At 35.4% G+C, this 23,877-nt stretch overlaps 1 protein-coding gene across 8 annotated transcripts in view; it reads left to right on the top strand.

The window, feature by feature from the left end:
* Positions 1–18,139, top strand: part of LOC101899632 (LIM and SH3 domain protein Lasp) — a 183,594-nt gene extending 165,455 nt beyond the window's left edge. For 3 of the 8 annotated variants that reach the window (XM_059124441.1, XM_059124443.1, XM_059124442.1), the window contains exons 6-8: positions 4,597–5,916; positions 8,642–8,901; positions 16,314–18,139. In XM_059124441.1, the coding sequence (XP_058980424.1) occupies positions 4,597–5,916; positions 8,642–8,901; positions 16,314–16,493 (1,760 nt within the window). In that variant the 3' untranslated portion in view covers positions 16,494–18,139. The remainder of the gene's footprint in view (positions 1–4,596; positions 5,917–8,641; positions 8,902–16,313) is intronic. The other 5 variants (XM_059124444.1, XM_059124445.1, XM_059124446.1 and 2 more) reach the window with 5 other exon arrangements.
* Positions 18,140–23,877: the final 5,738 nt, after the last annotated feature.

Below are 23,877 nucleotides of genomic sequence, written 5' to 3'. Positions count from 1 at the left end.
TCCATAAAGCTCATAAAACGCGAAATTAAAATCCGATTCCATTCAGACTCAACACAAGATCTGTTATGAAGATGGTAGAGATCGGACCACGCCTTCTGGTACCAGCCTCCACAAAGGGTCAACGTTTTGAATAACCAAAACGATTGTATAATCCAAAATAAGCATCCAGTTCTCTTCATATTTGTGGTACCTCCCCCACAGAGGGTCAAAATTTTGAATATCCATGAAGCTCATAAAACGCGAAATTGCCATCCGACTCCATTCAGAATTGGTACATCTCAATATTTCCATCAACACATCTGTTGTGAAGATGATATATATCTTCGAACCCCTCCTAATAACTCCCCCATAAAGGGTCAATGTTTTAAATAACCAAACCGATTATAAAATCCGAAATAAGCATCCAGTTCTCTTCACATTTCATATAGGGTCAACAATTTGAATTATCATAAAAGAAGTCAAAATATATTCAAATAATCGAACATTGGCTGTGGGTATTCATCTGTCGGCAAAACCGACTGATACTTTTTAACTTTTTGTTGTTGGAATTTATATTCCTTTTAGGAACAGGGAACATTTCAAACCCATTTGGGAAAGGGCCTAGAAAGCAAAAAATTAAAATTTCTTGTTAAATATACAGAAAAAGTAGTCATTTTGAAGGAGCTTCCCCATGGCCCTTGCCCTGTGCATGTCCCTTTATAGGGATGTCAGCCGATTTTATGGGTTCTAGGGTCCTGATCACACTTTTTAACGGCATTAATATTTTGAAATCTAATTTTGCGCAAACATTTTTCAATGTAATTCGGAAATTCACAATTAGAAAGTCGGGTCGTAGACGATTTCAATTAAACATGGACCTTAAGCTAGTGAAACTGAACATTTCATCAAAATATAACACATCCCGGTTAATGCTTTGGAATAGAAACAGGTTTCCTTGAGCCATTGTTGCACTTGATAAGTGATAAATTTTACTTTTCAAAGTGTATATTAAGAATCCGAAAGCCTCACATGCATATAAAATGTGATTAAATTTTGCTCAAATTCAAAAATCTAAGCTCTATTGACAATGTATGTTCTAGTCTTCTCATAAAAGATTGTTTTTAGCAAAATTAAATTTATTTGTTTATTTTTTTTTTAATTTTTATTATATTCTTTCAATTAAGGCACACCCTGTATTGTTTGCATATGTACTCGTATGTCGGTATGTTTATTTGTTGAAATAAAAAACACACACACATTCATTGAATGGTGCGAAAATCATGTGCGTGTGTTATAAATTGAACATTTTATCAATTACGTTTTTTATTCTACTTCTTCTGCTACTGCCGCTGCTGCTGCTCTCCACCCACCCATCCAAATTTAACGCCGACATTAATTGAAAGTGTCTAAATTTTTACAGTTACGTCAGAATTCCACATTGCGTGTTTCGATTCGATTTTCGCAAATATTTCCTATTTATTTTAGTGTAAAAGATCAAACAAATTGTTGGATTTCCTTTTTGTTTCTTTTTTTAATTATTTACCATTATTCAGCATGATGATGTCGGCTATTAGTGGGAGAAAAAAGAAAAAAAATCAAAATGATTTTAAACGAATGCGTGGCTTTTTGAGATCCGCGGCGGGAAGGCATCGTCATCGGGAGAAGGGATGGTGAATTGGGATTTCAAAAAAGTACCCACACCGCATATGGGTTTCTTAGTTTTGCTCCCAACTAGGGATATTGCCTACTGGCACAACCTCTTATAAAGGGTCAAAATTTTAAGAAATCATGAACCTCTTATATAGCTTGAAGTATCCCTGATTTGATGTAAATTTTGCACATCGTAGCATTTTCGGTCAGATACGAATATGAACCAAAAAAGGCCGTCTATGTACAGCTTCCCAAAAATAATTACTGTGTAAAAATTACATTTTTCTTCAAAAAACTAATCCATTATGAAAGTAGAGCTATATAAAAGTAGCAGATTCCAGTTCTGCCATATGGCTAGAGAGGTTATATATCATTTGATAAGCCCAAAACGTGACTCATCTTTGGACCAAATCCCTTTAAGGACATTTGGAGTCGATCTGGCGATGTTGGAGTAACAGACTGGCTGGCTGGGGCGCAGGATAAAGGGAGTATCCGATTTGGTCCAAACTTAGTAAATCCTAATATTATTGTCAAACTTAGATTGAAGATGGGCAATATCGGTCCACTCCTTCTGGTACCACCCCCACAAAATTTCAACATTTTCAAATAAAATAATTTACTGCACAGAAAAAGAAAGGATAATCCGATTTTGCTCCAACTTTGCGTATAATAATATTGGCATCAGTACTAGTTTAGGTGCGAAAATGGGCAGTATCGGGCCACTCCATAAAATACCTCCCCCATAAAGGGTCGAAATTTTGCATAATTCACACTTTTATAAAATGTGATATAAGAGTCCGATTGTCTTTAAATTACACACAGCACAATATTTCTATTAACCCAAGGTCTGGTGTGAAGATGGGATATATCGGTTCATTCCTTCTGGTACCTCCCCCATAAAGGGTCAACATTTTGAATTTCCATGAAGCTCATAAAACACCAAATTAATATCCAATTCCATTCAAAATTCGAATATCTCAATTTTTCAATCAACTCAAGATCAGTTATGAAGATGGTAGAGATCGGACCATTCCTTCTGGTACCTCCCACACCAAGGGTCACTAACACTTTGTGAACTAACACTTTGTGAAGTTAACATCAGATTCCATTCAGACTAGATACATCTCAGTATTTCCATCAACACAAGATCTGCTATAAAGTTGGTAGAGGACGGAGCATTTCTTCTGGACCTTCCCCACATAGGGTTCAAGATTTTGGAAAACGAAACGTTCAAAGAAAGCGAGTTAAGCATCCAACTCTCTTCAAATTTCACACATCCAAATATTTTTGCTAACACAAGATCTGTTGTGAAAATGATATATATCTGCGAACCCCTTCTGGTAGCTCACCCACAAAGAGTCACAATTTTCAATATTTTTATCTGGCATAACCCCTGACAAACCCCATCTGGTACCTTACCCACAAAGGGTCACAATTTTCAATGCTTATATCTATCAAAACTTGCGAAACAAGTCGGCGATTCTTTACAACTTTCTATGTCTAAATATTTCTCTTAACCAAAAATCTGATATTAATATGTAAATTTATGATTTTGCATACAATTGAATATACATGTTCGATTTCCTTCAAATTTTGCATATACCAATATTTTTATCTGTATATGATGACGTATAAAAATGAAATAATTCGGTCCGCTATATCTATTACCTCACGCATATTTCTACATTTTCCAAAAAAATACACATATCTAATATAAAGTATAGGTAATAGTCGATTTAGTCAAATCTGGTACGTTGTAATATTTATGCCAGTCTTAGGTCAGATACAAATTGGTCAATATTGGCCAACTGCTTCGGAACCACCTCCATAAAGGTTTGACCCTTGAATTATCATAAATCAAGACTGAGGGTATACATCTGTCGGCGAAACCGACTGATACTATTCTGCTTGTTTTTCTATAAAAGTCAAGTAAATATAGAATTTAGACTTCTGCAAATTGTAAAAAATATGCATTTAAATCGTATTTTTCACACATCCGCATTGTAATATTTCTTTGGACCTGAAATTACACTCGAAGATGATTTTGAAAATACAACGATCTCCTTTCGTTTTCGTCAATCCAATAATGAATAAGATAAATATATATTGGGTTGGGTCCTGGGTCATTAATCAGCCTTTGCACAACCAATATTCTATTCCCCTGGCACCATTAAATTAAGCATAAACAAACGTTCAGTGGATTTTGGGTCTATAGGGAACCAAGAAAAAACATTTTTCGAATTTATATCATAGCCTGAAAAAATTCTGTGAAATTTCGATAAAATGGATGATACATTTTTACTTATTTGTAATTTTTTAAAAATATGTCAACAGTCCTGCGTACATTTTATAGAATTTTTTTTATTTTTTCTTATGTATTAAAAGAGTTTGCCGAATTAGGCTGTCTTCTATAATTATGCCATGGTGCACCCTATATGATACAAATTTAATTATAATTATTTTTTTTATTTTCAAATATTTTATATTTTATTATTTTCTGGTTTTTATTTACTTATTTTTATATATAACTGTTTTTTTTAATTGTTTAATATTCTCTGATTTTTAATTTTTAAACATTTCAATTTTTTTTTTCATTTCAATTTTATGTTTATATTTGTGTCGCCCTGTATGTTGCTTGTTTTGTGTGCTAAACAACAAACCAACTCATATTCAACACTTAACTCACCTTGTTATGGCTATCAATCATGTTATCCCACCACGTCAACTCGTCAATTCACCACTCGAAAAATGGTTAAATATTTGTTTTTTGCTATTCATGACAAAAACCAATTTCCATGAAATGACGAAAATTTCACCTCATCTAAACCAAATCTCACCAATTAAACCAACCACCCACCACACCACTCATTAACTAAAAACTCACCATAAAATGTGTGAAAAAAAAAATTCAAAAAAAAAATATGTGTGTGCATGCCCCGATTGGATGAATTATTTTAATAAAATTAGACGAATCGGAATATTTCTCAGAACAATTGGCTGCCGAACAATTTGCACAGTATGCCCCACAAGTCCATGCATCCCATTCACCATTGCCGCCACAGCAATTGTCACCACGCATGGGTGTTGCACCACAGCAACAGGCACAGCAGCAACAGCAGACGCCGTCACATGCACTGGCACCACAGCACCATCAATACCTTTATACAAATACACCAGCAACACAGCAACAGACAATGCCACCACCCAATATACAACAGCAACAACAACAACAGCACAACACGGCCCACATTGTGCCTAGCAATCAGACGCTGGGCATGAACTCTCACAGCTATCAGACAAACAGTAGTCGGCCAGGGCCAGCACAACACCAACAACACCCCTATGCATCGACACACCAACAACAACAGCAGCAACAATTTATACAACACGAACAGCAACAACAACAACAGCAATATCAGCACTATCAACAGCCTCAAATGATGCGTCAGCCTCAAAACCTGCAGCAGCAGCAGCAATCGCAAACCCACGGACTTAAACAATCTTCTCATTTGTATCCATCTTCTTCTTCTTCTACCCCCACAACAGCTGGCCTCTCCAATCTACAGGGAACATCACAGTATCAGCAACCCAACAATAGCTACAATCAATTGCGTTCGGCCATTTTACAGAGCTCCCATCACCCAACAGGAGCTCTGATTCCCAACGATTCCTCGATGCCGGCATTGAGCACGGCCACACCCTACAACAATACCTATGACCAGTATGATAATAATAGCGCCACCAGCACCACCACCGGTAATAATTACCCCAACAACAGTCAAAGGGCAACATCACAGCAACATCAACAACTCTATCAACAGCAGCAGCAACAACATCAGGCACATCACAACAACAATCATTTGAATAGTAGTGGTAGCAATAACAACAACGGTGGTCTGGTGGTACCACCACCATTGGCCTATCAAGCACCAAAAAGCTCTTCGGCAGCCACAACACCCAGCTATGGTGGTGGTGGTGGCAGCAACGCCAGTACAGCTCAACAGCAACTATTCCCGAATAATGCCTACACGAACAGCTATCAGTCATCACAGGCCACCACACAAGGTGGTGGTATCATAGGTGGCACCCTGAACGGTGGTGGTCAGCCACAAACCAATCATCATCAACATCTCCATCATCATCACAATAGCAATGGTGGCTCCGCCATCAATGGTAGTATTGGTAAAATTGCCGACTATGATCCCCTGTCCGATGGACCACGTCCATTACCCAATACGGCTAGATCAAGCACCACACTCATCTATAGTTCTGATAATCGTGCAAATGGTAAGTCGCTATGTCATGCTAGTAGACTTTTCAATATCATAGTCATATATATTTGAAACATAACCTCAATAAAATTTCAATATTATTGCATTGTAAGATTTGAAGGAAAACCTTTCTTGATAATTTTCTCTTTGAAGAGCCAGATTGTCCGATTGATTCCCCTTCAAATTCTGCAATGTTAACTTTTTTTGTGTCTAGAAAGCTTCTCGTGCTTTGCTTCTGTGCTTAATCTATGCTTAATGTCATCATAGCTTTATAATGTTATTGCCATAACTACTCAATAAATGTACAATTTCTTACTTTCCTTTTAAAAATAACTTTCAAATAAGGTGTAGAACTTAATATCGAATATTTTAGGCTAAAGATGTAAGATATATGGTATTTAAAAATCTGTAAGCATGTATAAATAATTTAATTTTTAAATTTTAGGGATTGAGGTTGGGTCCCCAAGATATATATATCAAAAGTTTCAGTTACAAAAAGAAAAAAAAATGTAAATCCTATTTTGAGATAATTTTGATAATACCATGAGACACAAAAAATAATCATGTGGCAGTATACCCTTGATGCAATTCAACATTATGTTTCCTGAAGACACATACACACTTCACAGCTTTTGATTGAACATTGATTTCACTCGCAGATACCTGGATACGTAGTTTTCTCTGCAAATTTGCAGTGAATCATCTTCTTTGGACTTCCAATCCTTGAAAACCAATTTGCAACATTTTCTACTTAATTTACAATTAGTTCGTTGTTCAAAAATTTTTATTCTCAGGATTACAGGCTTTAAGAAATAATTTTTGCCACAAAATGACGATAATAATCTCCAGAGGGGAAAAGATTTCAAAAATGCAATTTTCGTAAAAAATCGATTTTTGGGATTTTCAGAATTTTAGAAGATATATTTTTTAATTATTTATTATGCCCTGAGCCATATGGTTAGAGAGGGTATATATCATTTGATACGACCAAAACGTGTCTTATCGAAATAACGGTTTAAGACCCTAGGTTTCTTTGAACCAAATTCGTTTCAGGACATTTGGAGTCGCTCTAGCGATGTCCGTCCATCCGTCTGTCTGGCTGGCTGGTGCTCAGAATCCTAATATTTTCATCAGTGATAGATCAGGTGCGAAAACGGGCAATGTCAATCCACTCCATCAAGTACCTCCCCCACAAAGGGTCAACATTTTGAATAATTATACCTCTTATAAAATGTGATGTAAGTGTCCGATTGTCTTCAAATTACACACATCACAATATTTTTATTAATCCAACGTCTGTTGTGGCGGTCCACTCCCAACGGGTCAAAATTTTCAATATCCACGAAGCTCATAAAGCAATAAAGTAACATTCGATTCCATTCAGATTCCATAACATCTCAATATTTCCATAAACACAAGATCTGTTACAAAGATGGTAGAGATCGGACCATTCCTTCTGGTACCTCACCCACAAGGGATCAAAGTTTATTATAAACAAAATGATCCGAAATATGCATCCGGTTCTCTTCAAATTACACGCATCACAATATTTTTTATCAACCCAAGGTCTGGTGTGAAAATGGGATACATCGGTCAACTCTTTATGGTACCTCCCCTACAAACGGCCAAAATTTTGAATATCCACGAAGCTCATAACATCCGATTTCATTCAGACTTGGCACACCTAAATATTTCCATCAACACAAGATCTGTTATAAAGTTGGTGGAAATCGGACAATTTCTTCTGGTACCTTCCCCACATAGGGTTCAAGATTTTGAAAAACCAAAACGCTCAAAGAAAACGAAATAAGCATCCAACTTTCACACATCCAAATATGCCAACCGCTTCCAGTACCTCACCCAAAAAGGGTCACAATTTTCAATACTTATATCTGTCATAACTTGCGATACAAGTCAGCGATTCTGCCCAACTTGTTATATCTAAATATTTCTCTCAAAAATATGGAATTTATGATTTCACATAAAATTGGGCATAAATGTTCGATTTTCTTTAGCTGATGTATGCAAATTAAATACCTCGGTCGACTATAACTCACTCACCTTTTAACATTTTCTAAAAAAAAATCATATAAAGTGAAGGAAGCAGTCGATATAGTGCAAACCTGGCGCGTTGCAATATTTATATCGTATTTATTTAGGTCCGATACGAAATGGATAATATTGGCCCATTCCATCGGACCTACTCCACCGAGGGTCAACAAAATATATTTAAATAATCTAACATTAGCTGAGGGTATACATCTTACGTCAAAAACGACTGATGGTATCTTCTAACTTGTTTTTTAGTTTCAAAATATATACAAATCTTTCAATGGCTACATCGATATCCTATCAAGCTGATATTTGTTTTATAACCAAAATAAAAGTAGTCCAAAAACAAAAAAAAAAACATATGTACATATTTATTATTTCTAAAAGAAAACTAAAAGTGTTTTTTTTTTTTTCTTTCAAACTGAATAAACGACAAACTTTATACTCTTTCAACCCATTATTAATATTTTCTTTAATATTTCTATTTTTTGATTATATATTTTTATATTTTTTCGGTGATCTACACTTTCACTTTTTCTTATTTTTTAAATTCTATTCTGTTTCTTTAACAACAAATATTTTATTTTCTGTTTTTCTTCTTCTTTCTTTTCTTTTCTATTCTGTTCTATACTACTTTTGGGTTTCCGTGGTATTTTATTTTGATTCTACTAAAACATAACTGCCTTCAGTTAATAACTTCTATGCCAAGCGTATAGGCTCCATAGCTGATATTGATCCTGTTAATGGTATTTATGGTTCTTTAACAGCCCAAGAACAACAACAGCAGCAGCAACACCACATGTCCAATCACAATATGCAACAGCCACAATATTATCAACAAATGCCGGCGGTAATGCAGCAGCAGCAACAACAAAATCATCAATCACAACATCACAATCTGCAGCAACAGCAGCTGCAACAACAACAAAAACAGACCAAACAAAATTTGGTAAGTATTTTTCTTCGATTTTGTCAAAACTTGGAACATGGAATACTTTTATCAAACTTAGATCGAGTTCAGAGATGGGATACAGATCTATTCTCTCTGGTACATTTTCTCCAATTAAAAAGACAAATTTTTTACTGCATAAATTTTTATCAATCATAGATCTGATGTGAATATGGCCTTAGGGGCCCTTCATTCCGTTACCACCCCTACCAATGTCAATATTTTTAATATTAAGACACCTCATAAAATGTGAAAATTTGAAAATTTTCTCTAAAATAATCAAAATACCAAAAATCAAGACATGTCATCAATATATCAACATCAAGGGACCCACATCCAATTCTTGTGTTCAAAATTATTTCAACTTCCCTAGCAACCAACAGTGCCTTCAACATTAAAATTCAGGATTGTAGCTCTGACATATCCCCAATTAAATTTAGTACAATTATACGCATATCCAAAACCAACTTCTTCTCTCAACCACAAACACTAACAATGAGATCCATGTCAAATGTCAGGTCTATTCCTTACTTGAATACCAAATTTAGTACTATTTAGTACTTTTCATACAATTATTGTACACATTTCCAAAAACACCTTCATATCTCATTCCCAGATACAACCGTGGTCTTTATATCAAATTTTAGGATTTCAGCTCTATTCCTTCGCCCAATATCAAATTTAGCACCACTTAGTGGTTTTCGAACCTTTGTAGTATACATTTCCAAAAGCATCTTCATATCTCAATTCCAGATACCAACAGGAACCTCAATATGAAAGTTGAGAATTTTAGCCCTATCCCTTCACTCAATACCAAATTTAGTACTTCTCTTACAATTAAAGAAAGCATTTCCACAACCACCTCTTATCTTAATCACAGGCACCAAAAGTAACATCCATATCAAATTTCAGGATTCCAGCTCTACCCCTTCACCCAATTAAGCATTATTTACTACTTTTCGTACAATTACAGTACATACTTCCAAAACCATCTCCATGTCTCAATTTCAGACACCAACAGGTACCTCAATATGAAATTTGAGGATTTCAGCACTATCCCTTCACTCAACACCAAATTTAGTACTTTTCCTTCAAATATAGGATACATTTCCAAACCACCACAAATCTCAAACACAGATACCATTAGTAATACAAATATCAAATTTCAGAAATTTATCTCTATCCATTCACTAAATACCAAATACAGTACCATTCAGTACTTTTCGTACAATTCTAGTACATCTTTCCAAAAACCACCTCCACATGTTCAGGCTACACATGAACAGCGATCCTAGTAACAAATTTCAAACTGCAAGCACTATCTATTCTCCCATTTAGTACCATTTAATACTTTTCGTGTACTTGTAGTACACATTTCCAAAAACCACCTCTTTATCACCAACCTACCACCAACAGGGGCCCCAATACCAAAACCTCAAAAGCTCCATCCGTTAACCCTAAACCAAATTGTTCCAAATTTAGTTCTAAAACTGCCTTTATTATGTGTCCGCATAATACCAAATGGTATCATTTTAGAAGATTAGTATAATTTTAGAACTTTTCATAACCTCCGAACGGGTCCGAATTTAAAAAAACCCTCATTCCGTTTGTTAAGTACAAAGAATTATATTTTTAGTATTTTTTAATACTTTTCATTTTCCCTTTTAGTTCGAATTTCCAAAAAACTCAGCCTTATTTGACCCTTACCCACCAACATAGACCTTCAGGCAAAATGTCAAGATTCTAGTTTCAGCCGTTTCGCCTGGGCGTTGATGAATCACTTTTTATACTCTCGGCCATATGGCTAAAGAGGGTGTCAAGTGATCGATTGAAGTCTGTTGGTTTCCGTATACTCAAATGAAATACAACGACCGTTTTTATATTAAATTAAGAATTCACAAACGTTTATTAAAATCAATTATACGAGCTTAAACTAGTACGCCTTGTCAGGTTGGCTTCGTATCTTCAACTCTTTTACATTTTAAAAATTCAGGGTTGTATCCGGGTTGCATGTAATCGTATATTTTCACATGTATGCAACAAAAGGTATCTACTACTACTTTTAACTTGACAACTCGGCCTTTCCTGACCTGAAGTCGTCCTCGGCTTCATCTTCGCTTGAAACATCCAATTCGGGGGAACATTCACACCATTTCTTCAACTTGTCGGAACTGAATACGGAACAGAATTTCCTATTCGTGATGTTTATTCCAGGAATGTCCTCTATCAGGTACCTGTCGTTGCCCAATACTCGTGCTATTATGTATGGACCTTTGTATTTAGGTTCTAACTTCCGGGATTCACCTGTCGCTGGTGGTTCATTCTGTATAAGGATCAAGTCACCTTCCACATACAATTTCGGATTCGAATGCTTGCTGTCAAATCTTTTCTTCCATCGTTCTCGTTCGCTTTTGATGTTTTCTGCGGCCATGATACGTTTTTCGTTGATGGAAATTTCTTCGTTTTGTACATCATCTTGTACAGCTGCTAACAATCGGTTTTGTATTAAGTCGGTGGGCTTGTAATCGAAAATCAACTCATTCGGACTGTAACCTGTTGTCGAATTTTTGGTTGAATTGATTGACCATTGTAAAACGTGAAGTGCCGAGTCCCAATCCTTCGGTTCTTCAGTGGTAGTTCGTAAATAAGACAGGATAAGTTGATTGACCCTCTCAACTTGTCCATTGGCTCTTGGTGTACGAACGGCATTCTTAATGTGTTGAATATTGTTTCGATCGCAATATTCCTCAAACATTTTTGACGTAAAAGCTGTCCCACGGTCCGAAATTATTCTTCGAGGTAAACCAAAGTATCCACTAACCTCATTTAAAACGTTGATGACGGGCAATGTCTTCGTATTCCTTACAGCTTTAATAACCACAAATTTCGTAAAGGAATCGGCGATTGCCACTATATGTGTATGACCATGCTTGCTTCTTATAAACGGTCCCAAGTGATCAATATGTACTTGCCTAAATGGTAGCGGTTCGACATTACTAAAATGTAGAGCTCCTTCGTGTTTACCACCTTTTGCCTTGTTGTAGCAACACTCTACACACGCTGCAATGTACTCCTTCATATATTTCCTCATGCGGGGGAACCAAAACGTTTGTTCGACTCGTGAGAGGCTTTTCTCCAACCCGTAATGGCCAATATCATCATGACAGTATTTAGCTATGCGCCATCGTATAGCCTTCGGTATGACCAATCGTAGTCCATTTTTCGTTTTCCGGTATAGTCGATGTTTTTCCAATAAGTATTCAGATTTTATCTGTTTCTCTTGCTCAGATTTCAATTCATTTCGCAGTACTCTCATAATATTCTTTATGTGGTCGTCGTTTAGCTGCATCGTGAGAATCCAATCATCGCTATCAATATTCATTATGAACCCTGCTGGTTCAATCTCCGTCTGTGGCTGATCCGGTGAACGGCTGAGAGCATCAACGTGAGCCATACGTGACCCTTGTCGGTGTACATACTCACAATCAAATTCAAGTAATTTCATCAGCCATCGTGCTACTCGAGGTTGTAATTCCTTCGTTGTCTTCACATTAGTAATTGCGGCACAATCAGTGACGATTCGGAATGGCTTTCCAAGTAAATATATACGGAAACGCTGCACCGTTTCAACCACAGCTAAAACTTCCAGCTCGTAACTGTGATATTTCGATTCCGTTTCAGAACAGTGGCGGCTAAAATAAAACACTGGTTGCCAATTACCATTACCATCGGACTGTAATAACACTCCTGCTAATCCGAGACTGCTAGCGTCCGTGTGCACCTCGTGATCTGCTTTCATATCGTAGATTGCTAAAACTGGTTCACTACACAAAATTTGGATTAAACTTCTGAATGCGTTTTCATGGTGTACGTCCCAACGAAATTTATTCTCTTCGCTCTTTCGTGTCAACATCGCAAGAGGTTTCGTAATGGCTGCATAATCCTTTACAAATTTTCGGAAGAAGTTAGTTAGGCCAAGGAATCGTCGTACTTCTGTTACATTCGTTGGTACCTTAAAATTTCTAATCGCTTTTACTTTTTCTTCTCCAGGTAAAATTCCGTCACGTGTAACTATGTGTCCCAAATAAGAAATCTTTTCGGCTAGGAACGAACATTTCGCCAATCGTAACGTGAGACCACATTTCTTAAGGATATCCAAAAATCTTTTTATTCGGTCCAGACCTTCATCGACTGTTTTACTGGGAATTATGACGTCATCCAGATACGCTAAAACTTCTCCTGGTTTCATAAAGCTTATAACTCGGTTCATCGTTGCCTGAAAAACTGCAGGTGCGTTTACCAAACCAAATGGCATCCGGTTGAATTCATAATGACCATCTGAAGTCACGAAAGCTGTGAACTTTTTCGATTCTTCCTCTACTTCAATTTGGTGGTAACCCATACGTAAGTCGAGTGTGGTGAAATAACGATTTCCGGCGAGTTGTGCAATCTGTTCATCCAGTACAGGCATAGGATGCGCTATACGTACGGTTATTCGATTCAACTGTCTATAATCTATACATAAACGGTGTTCACCATTTCTCTTCTCGACCAAAACAATTCCCGATGCATACGGAGAATTCGATTTCCTTATGATTTCGTTATCCAGTAAGTCTTTCACAATATTTGCCACAATAGGACGTTTGGCAAATGCTAGTCGATATGGCTTGCATCGTATTGGTTCTGGAGTAGTAACTTCGATTTCCATCTTCACTAAGTTACACTTACCCAATTCGCTTGACTTTTCTGAAAAACATTGTCGGTTTTCTTGAATGTTCAACTGCAACTTCTTATGCTCTTCAGATGTTAAGCCTTCGTTGATACTAATCGCATTTACGTTTTGCATCCAACACTCATCTCCTTCAATAATGGTGCGTCGACCTTTTTGGCATAAAACATCTCGACCTAAAAGAACATCATTCGGGATCATAGAATTTTCCACAACATAAAGGTTCACGTCGTAACTCGTCTCATCAATGTCAATTGGCACTTTAACCACCTTTGTGCACTCGTATTTGCCACCAGCAAAGCCATTTAAAACCATACTGCAATTTTCCGTTTCGCCAATTATCATTGCAAAACTTCGTCTGATCAGACTCCGATCACTTCCCGAATCAATAAATGCCTCAAACTCCTTGTCCTTTACTTTGACACGTTTACATAGTATTTCGTTGGACTTTACGCTGTCCCTTATATTGTTGACATTTGTGTTCAGGGTTTTTGTTGGACATTCACTTGCACCGTGTGAAGTCCGTTTGCATATCGTACATCTATTCTTCTTCTGTGGATCTGGGCAGTCTACGGCTTTGTGACCAGTATTACCACAATTAAAACATTTGAATTTATTCACTCTTTCATCGCTTTTCCTTTCTGGGGCAGTTCTATTTTCATTGCTACGTTTCGTCTTATTCGATATCGGGTTCAGCACTCTTCTTACCTCGTTATAACTACAGTATGCGTTGATGTCACTCAAAAGTTGATTACAGGTAATATACTCGTTAGATATTTTCTGCTTCAATCCTTGATCATTAATTCCGTTGACTATATGCCGTGCTATGGATGATTCATTTATATTGCCCCGTTTTCCAATAGCATACATTCTGTAATAATATTCCTGCGGCGTTTCGTCGAACTGCCGTTTTGTCTGTGCCATTCTAATGTGTACATCGGCTGCATTTACATTTTGAGGGAAATCTAAAAGAAATTTGTTAACAAACTGAGGCCAAGACAGAAATACCTCTTGCAGTGAGTCAACCCAATACTTGGCTGGGCCAGCCATTTTCTGTTGCACTGCAAATATAACTGATGCGTCGTCCCAGTTATAAGCTGTCTTCAATAATTCCACACGTCGCACGAATTGTGAAGGATTAATCGATTCTTCAGATGACGGATTAAACTCTGGCAAAAGTTGAATTATTTCCTTAACGTTCCCAAAGGGGTTGTGCTGAACATAACGTTGTGAAGGCTGCATAACTATTTCTGACTGCGGCGGCGCTGAATAGACACTTGTTGCAAATATCGGCGGTTGTAGATATGCGTTGTAGGGCTGCGTTGATTGAACATATCCATTGTTCGGCTGCGTGAACACTCCTGTCGGTGTTGCTGTTGTAAAATTCGAATGTGTCGTTATATGTGTTGGTACGTTGTAGCATGACGTCGCTACATTTTGCGTTGTATTTCGTGGAAGTTGAGCATGTCCGTGCAATGAAGGTGTAAACGTTGGTAAACCAGCAGAAGCACACGTGTGGACCGTTGGAATTGTTGACGTAGTCTGAAATGCACCAAAAGAAGTATTCGTTTGAACATACGATGGAATCGAACGTGATTCCGGTAATATTGTCACAACGTTTGCCACGTTTGGCAAGCTAGGCCGTGTGCCTTGCAGGGACATATTACCATCCGGTGTCGAAAACGTGTTCAAAGGGGATGATGCGTTGTTCGGCTCAAATTCTGATTGTCCACGTTGCTCCATAGATGAACGCAATTCAGTTACCATATCTTCCAAATGCGAAATTCGCTCCTGCATATCATGAGGAGATGCGAATCCGTGCAGCTCGCTTTCGTTGTTGACTTCAAGTCGTTCGATCAATTGCTTTTTGTTACCACTTTGAGAAACACCAATTTCTCTGCATTTCGCTTGCAACTGCTTAACCGTGCATTTGTGCAAATTCTCCATATTTCTTGTTGGTAGACGCTTCTTCCAATAAGACTTGTCGTATCCCACTTCTGAGAAAAATGTCAAGTGATCGATTGAAGTCTGTTGGTTTCCGTATACTCAAATGAAATACAACGACCGTTTTTATATTAAATTAAGAATTCACAAACGTTTATTAAAATCAATTATACGAGCTTAAACTAGTACGCCTTGTCAGGTTGGCTTCGTATCTTCAACTCTTTTACATTTTAAAAATTCAGGGTTGTATCCGGGTTGCATGTAATCGTATATTTTCACATGTATGCAACAAAAGGTATCTACTACTACTTTTAACTTGACAAGGGTATATATCATTTGATACGACCAAATCGTGCCTCATCGAAACAACGGTTTTAGACCCTAGCTCTCTTTGGACCAAATCCGTTTCAGGTCATTTGGAGTCAATCTAGCGATGTCCGTCTGTCTGGCTGGATGGCGGTTTTTACCAACTGAATCAATTACTTTTCAACAGAATTAGAGTTATTTTTTCTACTTCAGCAAAATTTTCTGACTAAGCCTTAAGATACCCACACATTACATCAAATTTCATGTTAACGTCAAATACATCCTCACACGTATTTGTAAAAATGTTTTGCCAATCACTTGAACACAATTGAGGACTGTTGTTATTACCATTGACTGACGGACTTTGTTTAAATATATGATTTTTCCATAGCATTCTAATAAATTTCCATTTTTTTTTTCAATTTTTTTCCAGCGTATCTATCGTGCCCTCTATGACTACGAGGCCCAAGATGTCGATGAGGTTAGCTTCCGTGAAGGTGATATAATTTTCGAGGTTGAGTCCATTGATTCTGGCTGGATGACCGGACGCGTGGAACGAACTGGCAAAACTGGCATGCTACCCGCCAACTATGTTGAGCAAGCGGTTATATAATAGGAAATGCATGCCAGCGATAACAACCATCACCATGGGCAGCAGCAGCAACAGCAACAACATTCTGAAACCAATGGCAAGATACCACTAGCCAATGGTAATGGTCATCTCAGCAATGGCAGCATTCACCAAAACAACAAAACGAACACCAACAACAATGCCAATAACAACTCCAACACCACCACCACCACCACTACCCACAACAACCACACTAGTGGCAACCATAACGATGTCATTGTCAACAATATCCTGAACAACAGCAACAATATCCCTGCCACCTCGTATGCATCGTTGCATTCACCCTCACCCACACCAACAAAAGGTTGTTGTTGTAAAAATCACATATTAGTTGTAACCATAATGTGCATTTACATGGCACTTGTATTTATAATATTCTCCAATGTTTTTATGGATGATGATCAGGATCGGACCAGTAGTAATCACAATAATCACAACAGCAACAACAATTTAAAACATAAATCCCAAATGAATAGCGTTGATGCGCAAAATCAAAATGATCGCCAACAAAATTTCTACTATTATTTACTAAATCATGTATTCTAAGAAGAAGAAGAAGAAAAGATGAGGACGGAGATTTTTTTATTTTTATGAATACTTTTTTGTTAAGTTATGCAGTACCTATATCTACATCTACAAGGTTTCTAATTATTAATCAAAACGGAAAACAAACGCATTTGAGTTATTATTTTTTATTATTTTTGAAGCATTTTTCTTAATTTAAATATAATTTCAATAATATTTTCAAAATGTTATGAATAAAATAAACGATTAATTTATTTCTTGCTAGTAAAGAAATGTAAAAAATTAACGATAACAATAAAGAAGAAAAATAAAAGAAACAAATAAATTATTAACACATATACATACCTACTTGATAAACAAAAACTTCAACAACTTTGTGGCCTTTTTTCCATTGGAAACATAATATTTATTTTTTTGTTTTTTGAAAACTAACCCCCTCAGCAAATGCCTAACTAATTTTTAGAGCTCCCCTACTAACAGCCAAGTAATTAATATTTTTTTCTTTCTTTGTTTGTAAATTGTTTGATGAGCAGCTTTTAGTTGATAGCGAAGGTATGTGCGGCAGAGTGACAGAAAAGATGAGGAATTGATATTTTATGGAAATTATCACCTCTACAAATTTGCTTTTCTGATACTCTGTGCGTATGACAGAGTTTTTCCTTCCCAGTTTTATCAAATGAAACCCGGAAGAAAGAAAAACCAAAAAAAAAAAATTAAAACACAAACAAAAGAAATGTTGTTATTTTGAAATATATTTGAAAACCTAAAAAAATATTATGTATAAAAACAAAGTTTATACAATAACAAAAATAAACAAAACTACAAATAAACTAAATAAATCCCCATAAAATATATTTGAAAAAGAAAAACTAAACATTAATAACGATAATTATTATAATAAAACTAAATAATAAAAAACAACCCTATTTCTATTTATCATAAACATAAAATGTCTGAAACGAATTTCTCTTCTCTTTTTTTTATAAATAAATATAGATCAATATTAAAAAGTAAATTTATATATTGTATACAAACCGCAAATAATAAAACATATACATACATACATAAATGTGAAATATACAACAAATATAACAACAAACAAATGAATATACATTTTTATTATTTATTTTGAAAACCATGAAAATCACAATGATTATAAATAAACTTTAAACCCTTAACAACCCCGAAAATGGAACTGAAATAAGGTAAATTCAAAATTGAAATTTTTGGCAAATCATATTTTATTCATCCATGATTTACTTTCACATACTTTTTTTATTTATAATTTCAAGTAATTTGAATGGCAAAAATTAAAAAGTGATACAGAATTCGATAACTCTTAATCTATGTACCTTGTAACCAGATGTGAAATCTGTTCAGTTAGTTAATGCTCTGTTCCAGAACCGTCAACTATCTACTAGTTTTGCATTTTCTTCCTATATCACAAAGAAAAAATCGGTCATGGTAGTAACATTTTTTACATTCTTGCAGTTCTGGAACAGAGCATTAACTAACTGAACAGATTTCTCAACATTGTCAATTTATATAGATGTGTGATGAAACATCAATAGATATTTTCCACCATCATCGGAAGCCCCTTCTGTTAAGGAAAATTGGCCTCAAAACATTCATAAAAAGCCTGGTAGGGTTGCATAATCAATGGTAGTCAGGATATCTACTAAAAAATTTGGAAGTGGAGAAGCAAATTCCTATGCCAGTCTGATGCATGTATTTCATTGTAAAGTAGAATATAATTTAATTTGGGTATTTGAAACCGAATATACGCATTGCTTATTCTTTTAGTTTTTTGGGCAGAAATGAAAGAAGACTTAGGGTATGTTTCTGTAGGACAAACTGGACTAAGCGGACGGACCTTTCGGAGCGCAGTTGTGGTCAACATTTGCATGAAAAAACCTTCAAACATTAAATTATATGGGCCATACTATCAATTCAAATAAAGATATCATGTATTTTTCCGAAACCCCCAAATAGTTTCGAGAGGCATTTCTCTGGCTATGTTGGTCAAATTCTAATTATACCCTCAGCATATACCTAGGCCATATATCATTTGATATGGACAAAAAGTGCCTCATAGAAATAACGGTCTTATTCTTCAGGTCTCTTTGGACCAAATCCGTTTCAGGACTTTGGGGTCGATGTAGCGGAGTTCGTCTGTCTTGAATTTTAATTTTGCTAAATCTTCTGAGAGGTAAGTTTTTATTTTTTTATTTTATTATTTAATCCGAAAAAAATATTAAATGCTTTTGAGGGACAACTTGTTGTTTTTGTTAAAAAAAAAATAAAAAATAATTTTTTTCGATAAATGGTTGCATTTAAATATTTTGAATATATATCTCAAAGTTGATCAATTTTCAATATAAAATCAGCTAACATTATTGAACTAAAGTTGAAAAGAATTTGGAACTTAAACTTATATCAGTTCCATTTTCAATAAAAAGAAACGAACTTTTTAAAATATAAAATAACAAAGCCATAAACAAAGCATTTCAATAAAAAAACCAGTAAGGAAAGCTCAAAAGTCGGGCGGGGCCGACTATATGATACCCTACACCACTATGCATATTTAGACGAGATCTCGTAAAAAGGTTTATACAGGGCATTTCAGAGCTCTATGAGATATTTGGTACAAAATCAAAATCTATCTAATTCTATCGTGCATTTTACGAACTATAGCTATCTCTGAACCGGGTTTCTCCAAATTTGACGTATTAGCTTCTAGACTGAATTCGGTCTTATGTACGAAAATTCAGGTGATTTGGGCTGATATTGACCATTTAGTGTACAATTAACACGAAATCGGATGAAGATATATATGGGAGCTATAGCTATATCTGAACCGATTTTTACTAAAATTGGTGTACTTGCTTCTAAGCTGTTTCGGTCGGATTTGCCAAAATTGATGCTATTACTGCCATTTGGTGGTCAATCACCCGAAATCGGATGAAGATATATATCGGAGCTATATCCAAATCTGAACCGATTTCGATAAAATTTAAAACAGCTATTCCTGTGCTCCATCTAATACCTGGTACTAAATATCACGGTTGTGGAGTGCATAGTAGGAATGTGAGGGACTTAAAGATCAAATCGGATGAAAGATATATATGGGAGCTATAGCTATATCTTAACCGATTTTCCAAATTTGATATACATGCTTCTAGGGCGAACTCGGTTGGGTGTGCCAAAATTCAGGTAATTTGGACTGATAGTGGACATTTGGTGCACATTTAACCCGAAATCGGATGAAGATATATATGGGAGCTATATCTAAATTTGATCCAATTTCAATAGGGTGCGTCCTTGGGCCAAAAAAATATTGTTTGGAAAATTTCATCTCAATCGGATAATAAATGCGACCTGCATTTTGTTCATAAGAATACATGGACAGACGGACGGACGGACAGACGGACTGACATACATAAATCGACTCAGAAAGTGATTCTATGAAGGTTCTCAAAAGTAACTATGGGTCTATCTCGTTTCCTTCTCCATGTTACAAACAAATGCACAAAGACATAATACCCTTACCACTATGTGGTGTAGGGTATAAAAACGAAAATATCTAACATACACGTAACACTGTGTAAACACTTAACCATAACCATTTTATAAATGCCCCTCATATTCACCCCCATTAGAAATTAAGAAAAGCACTGCTTGACAACAACAATTGGTGGACTGAATAAGCCTAAATGATTCTTACAATAACGTTTTGACTTCTCTTTAAAAAGGAGAGTGAGTCGGCCATGGTCTTCTGTTTTACAACAAAATTATTAAAGTCGTAGCTCCATAAAATATACAATTATACAATAATAGAATTTTGATAAAATGTTTTCTTAGAATGAAACAAAACAACAAAAAGAAAAATAAAGCGAAATAAGCAGCTTTTGTAGTTAGCAAAATTGGAATATACACACATGTCTATTAAGCCATTTGGATATGGATAATAATATTGAATAGAAAATACTAAAATAAAGGAAAAAATAAAATTAAATAAACCTACACCCAATTATTGGTAAATCATAGACTGTTAAATAAAACGTAGACTGCTTACAATAAATAAATTAGATAATATACAACACATCCAATTTTTGTACACGCTAACAAATGCTAAATGTGCCAGACCCTTTTAGACCAGAAACATGAATAAAATTGTGAAATAAACGAAAAAGAAAAAAAGTTCTGCTACAAAAATCCATAGCGGATTTATCTTTAAATAATTTTAGACTCTCAACTTTGTGAGAAGTAACATTATTTTTTGCCTTGTTATGCTGAGCTGGAGAAGCAATTTGAATTTTTTTCGTGTTTATTTATTTATTTCTTTTCAGAGGTTTTATATTAATTATTTAAATTTTTTTATATCAAAATGTCTTTTGTTATTTCTCCATAAAAATAGTTCTCGTTAGTGAAAGCGTGAAATTCCCCCAAGTGAATACTTGTTTTAAGTTATATAGACCCATGAAAAGTTATGGGTCATTTTATCCAATTTAAACCAAAACCAACGAAATGCATATCGTCGGCATAGATGCAAATACCTAAAATGGTAAAGACTAGATAAAATGCATTTTGAGAAAATTTTATATTTATATAATTTTTAATGATTATAATATAACTGATATAAAATGTGTAATAATAGTCCGATTGTGTTCAAATTTCACGCATCTCAATACTTCTAGCAAAACAAGATCTGCTATAAAGAACGGATAGTACGATACCACTGCTTCTGGGGTACCTTCGCCACAACGGGTCAACATTTTTAATAACCATTAAAATCATAAAACGCAAAAAAAGCTTTTGATTCCGTTCAAACTCGGCTCATCCCAATATTTCTATCAACACAAGATCTGGTGTGAAGATTCTTATATTTCGGTTCACTAATTCTGGTACCTTTCCCGCAAAGGGGCTAACATTTTGAATAAATAGAGAAATAAGCATCCAATATTTTCTAAACTTTTAAAATTTCTACTAACACAAGATCTGCTGTGAAGATGGGGTATATCGGCCCACTCATTCTGGTGCCTCCCTACAAAGGGTGGCGAATATTGGCTAAGGATATACACCTGTTGGCAAAATCGACTGATATTTTCGACTCACATGTGGTCGTCAATTATACTTTCCACCTTTAAAAGGAGGGTATATTAAATTTATCATTCCTTTTGTAACATCCCCTAATATTCGTCGTAGACTCCATAAAGTACATATAGTCATGATCAGCATAAAATTCTAAGTCGATCTAACGATACCCGTCTGTCTGTCTGTTGAAATCACAATACAGCCCACATTATTTAACGTAGATCTTAAAAATTTGGCAGAACAACTTGTATTGTGTCTAAGATGATTGGTATTGAAAATGAATATATATCGGTCCACGTTTTGGTATATCCGCCATATACCGGTATCTCCCGATATTCAGTATTTTGATGATTTTCGCCACATTTTTTCACAGATTTGTCTAAATAGTGGTATTTGTAGGTCATACTGGGTTCTATCTCCGCTTTCCTATAGCGCACTACAACAACACCCACCTATATTTAGTATTTTGATAATACTGGTCACTTTCACACACGAAATTGTTTCTAATTTGGTATTTAAGAAGATTAAGTAGATCAAAATCTTTGAAGTATAAAATTATCTGTGGAGATTCCCGTTTTGGTATTTTTTTGGTATAGCCCCCATTCAACGGCCTCACCCACTTTATGGTTTTTTGAAAAGTTTAACAGCATTACCCAGACGGTCTTACTGGTATTTGTTTAAAAATGTTTTCTCGGCTGCTGCTATTTTCGTTTTAGCCGAATGAGCAGCCGAAAACATATTTTTAATTTTTTAATAAAACACGTACATAAGTTTTCGAGCTCGTCAGCTAATCTAAGTTAATTTTTGAATTGTAACTTACCAATATTTTTTTTCTAAATATATTGAATAATATCTCACAAAACTAAAATAAATGTATAGGATTCAATAACATTTGCACATTGTCTACATATGAAAATACCAAATGGATAAAAATGCGATTTTGATCCCATTTCATACGACGTGGAATTTTTATAAGCAGCACTGAATTCACAGATGAATATTTGTTTTTGTTGGTTAAAAACCGAGATAAACAGCAGTCATGTTGCTTTCTTGGTGCTGAGCTAATTTGATGCTAAGGCTAATTTCACTTTAGCTTCAGCCGCTAACTGCTACTTTGCCTTTGCTGACGATTTCAAGTAGCATTAGCTCTCTCTGCTAAATCTTTTTGTAATGTGTTGATATTTATTGGCGTAGCTCATTAATGGGCTACATTTTTTAAGATTTTTTTTAGCAGGCAAGGCTGAAAATTTTCGGTATTATTGCTAATTGGGCAATTCTTCTTCTTCATTTCCTTTCCGTTTTGTTTTTCAACTCATTTACTTTTCATAGTTTTTTCTTAACGAGAATAAACCTATCTTCCTGTCTCAAAAAAAACTGCTCTCTTTATACCTTCCTCTCAAAACAACAACATTGAGAATTTGCAAATTTGAATATGAATAAAAAATTTTACGAGCGTATTACCCTCTGAGGTCAATTAAATATTTGCCCTTGACTTGATGGTTTTGGGAGAATGCCATCAACTCCATCAAAAAACAGAGAAATCACAGTGTCTATGTCTAACATTACCGAATGCTCTCAGAATTTAAGTTCCATATTTTATTTCAAAATAAATAAAAAGTAAACGAAATTGTGTCTTGAAATATTAGAAAAGACAAGGCGTCCGTGAGAGCAATAAAATTTCGAACAATATACATAACATAAACATGCAAGAATTAGAATAATACAAAAAATCAGGTTTGTCCATTTG

Source organism: Musca domestica, unplaced genomic scaffold (genome assembly GCF_030504385.1).
Source record: "Musca domestica strain aabys unplaced genomic scaffold, Musca_domestica.polishedcontigs.V.1.1 29, whole genome shotgun sequence".
Taxonomy (NCBI): domain Eukaryota; kingdom Metazoa; phylum Arthropoda; class Insecta; order Diptera; family Muscidae; genus Musca; species Musca domestica.
This window is presented reverse-complemented; position numbering and strand designations above follow the sequence as displayed.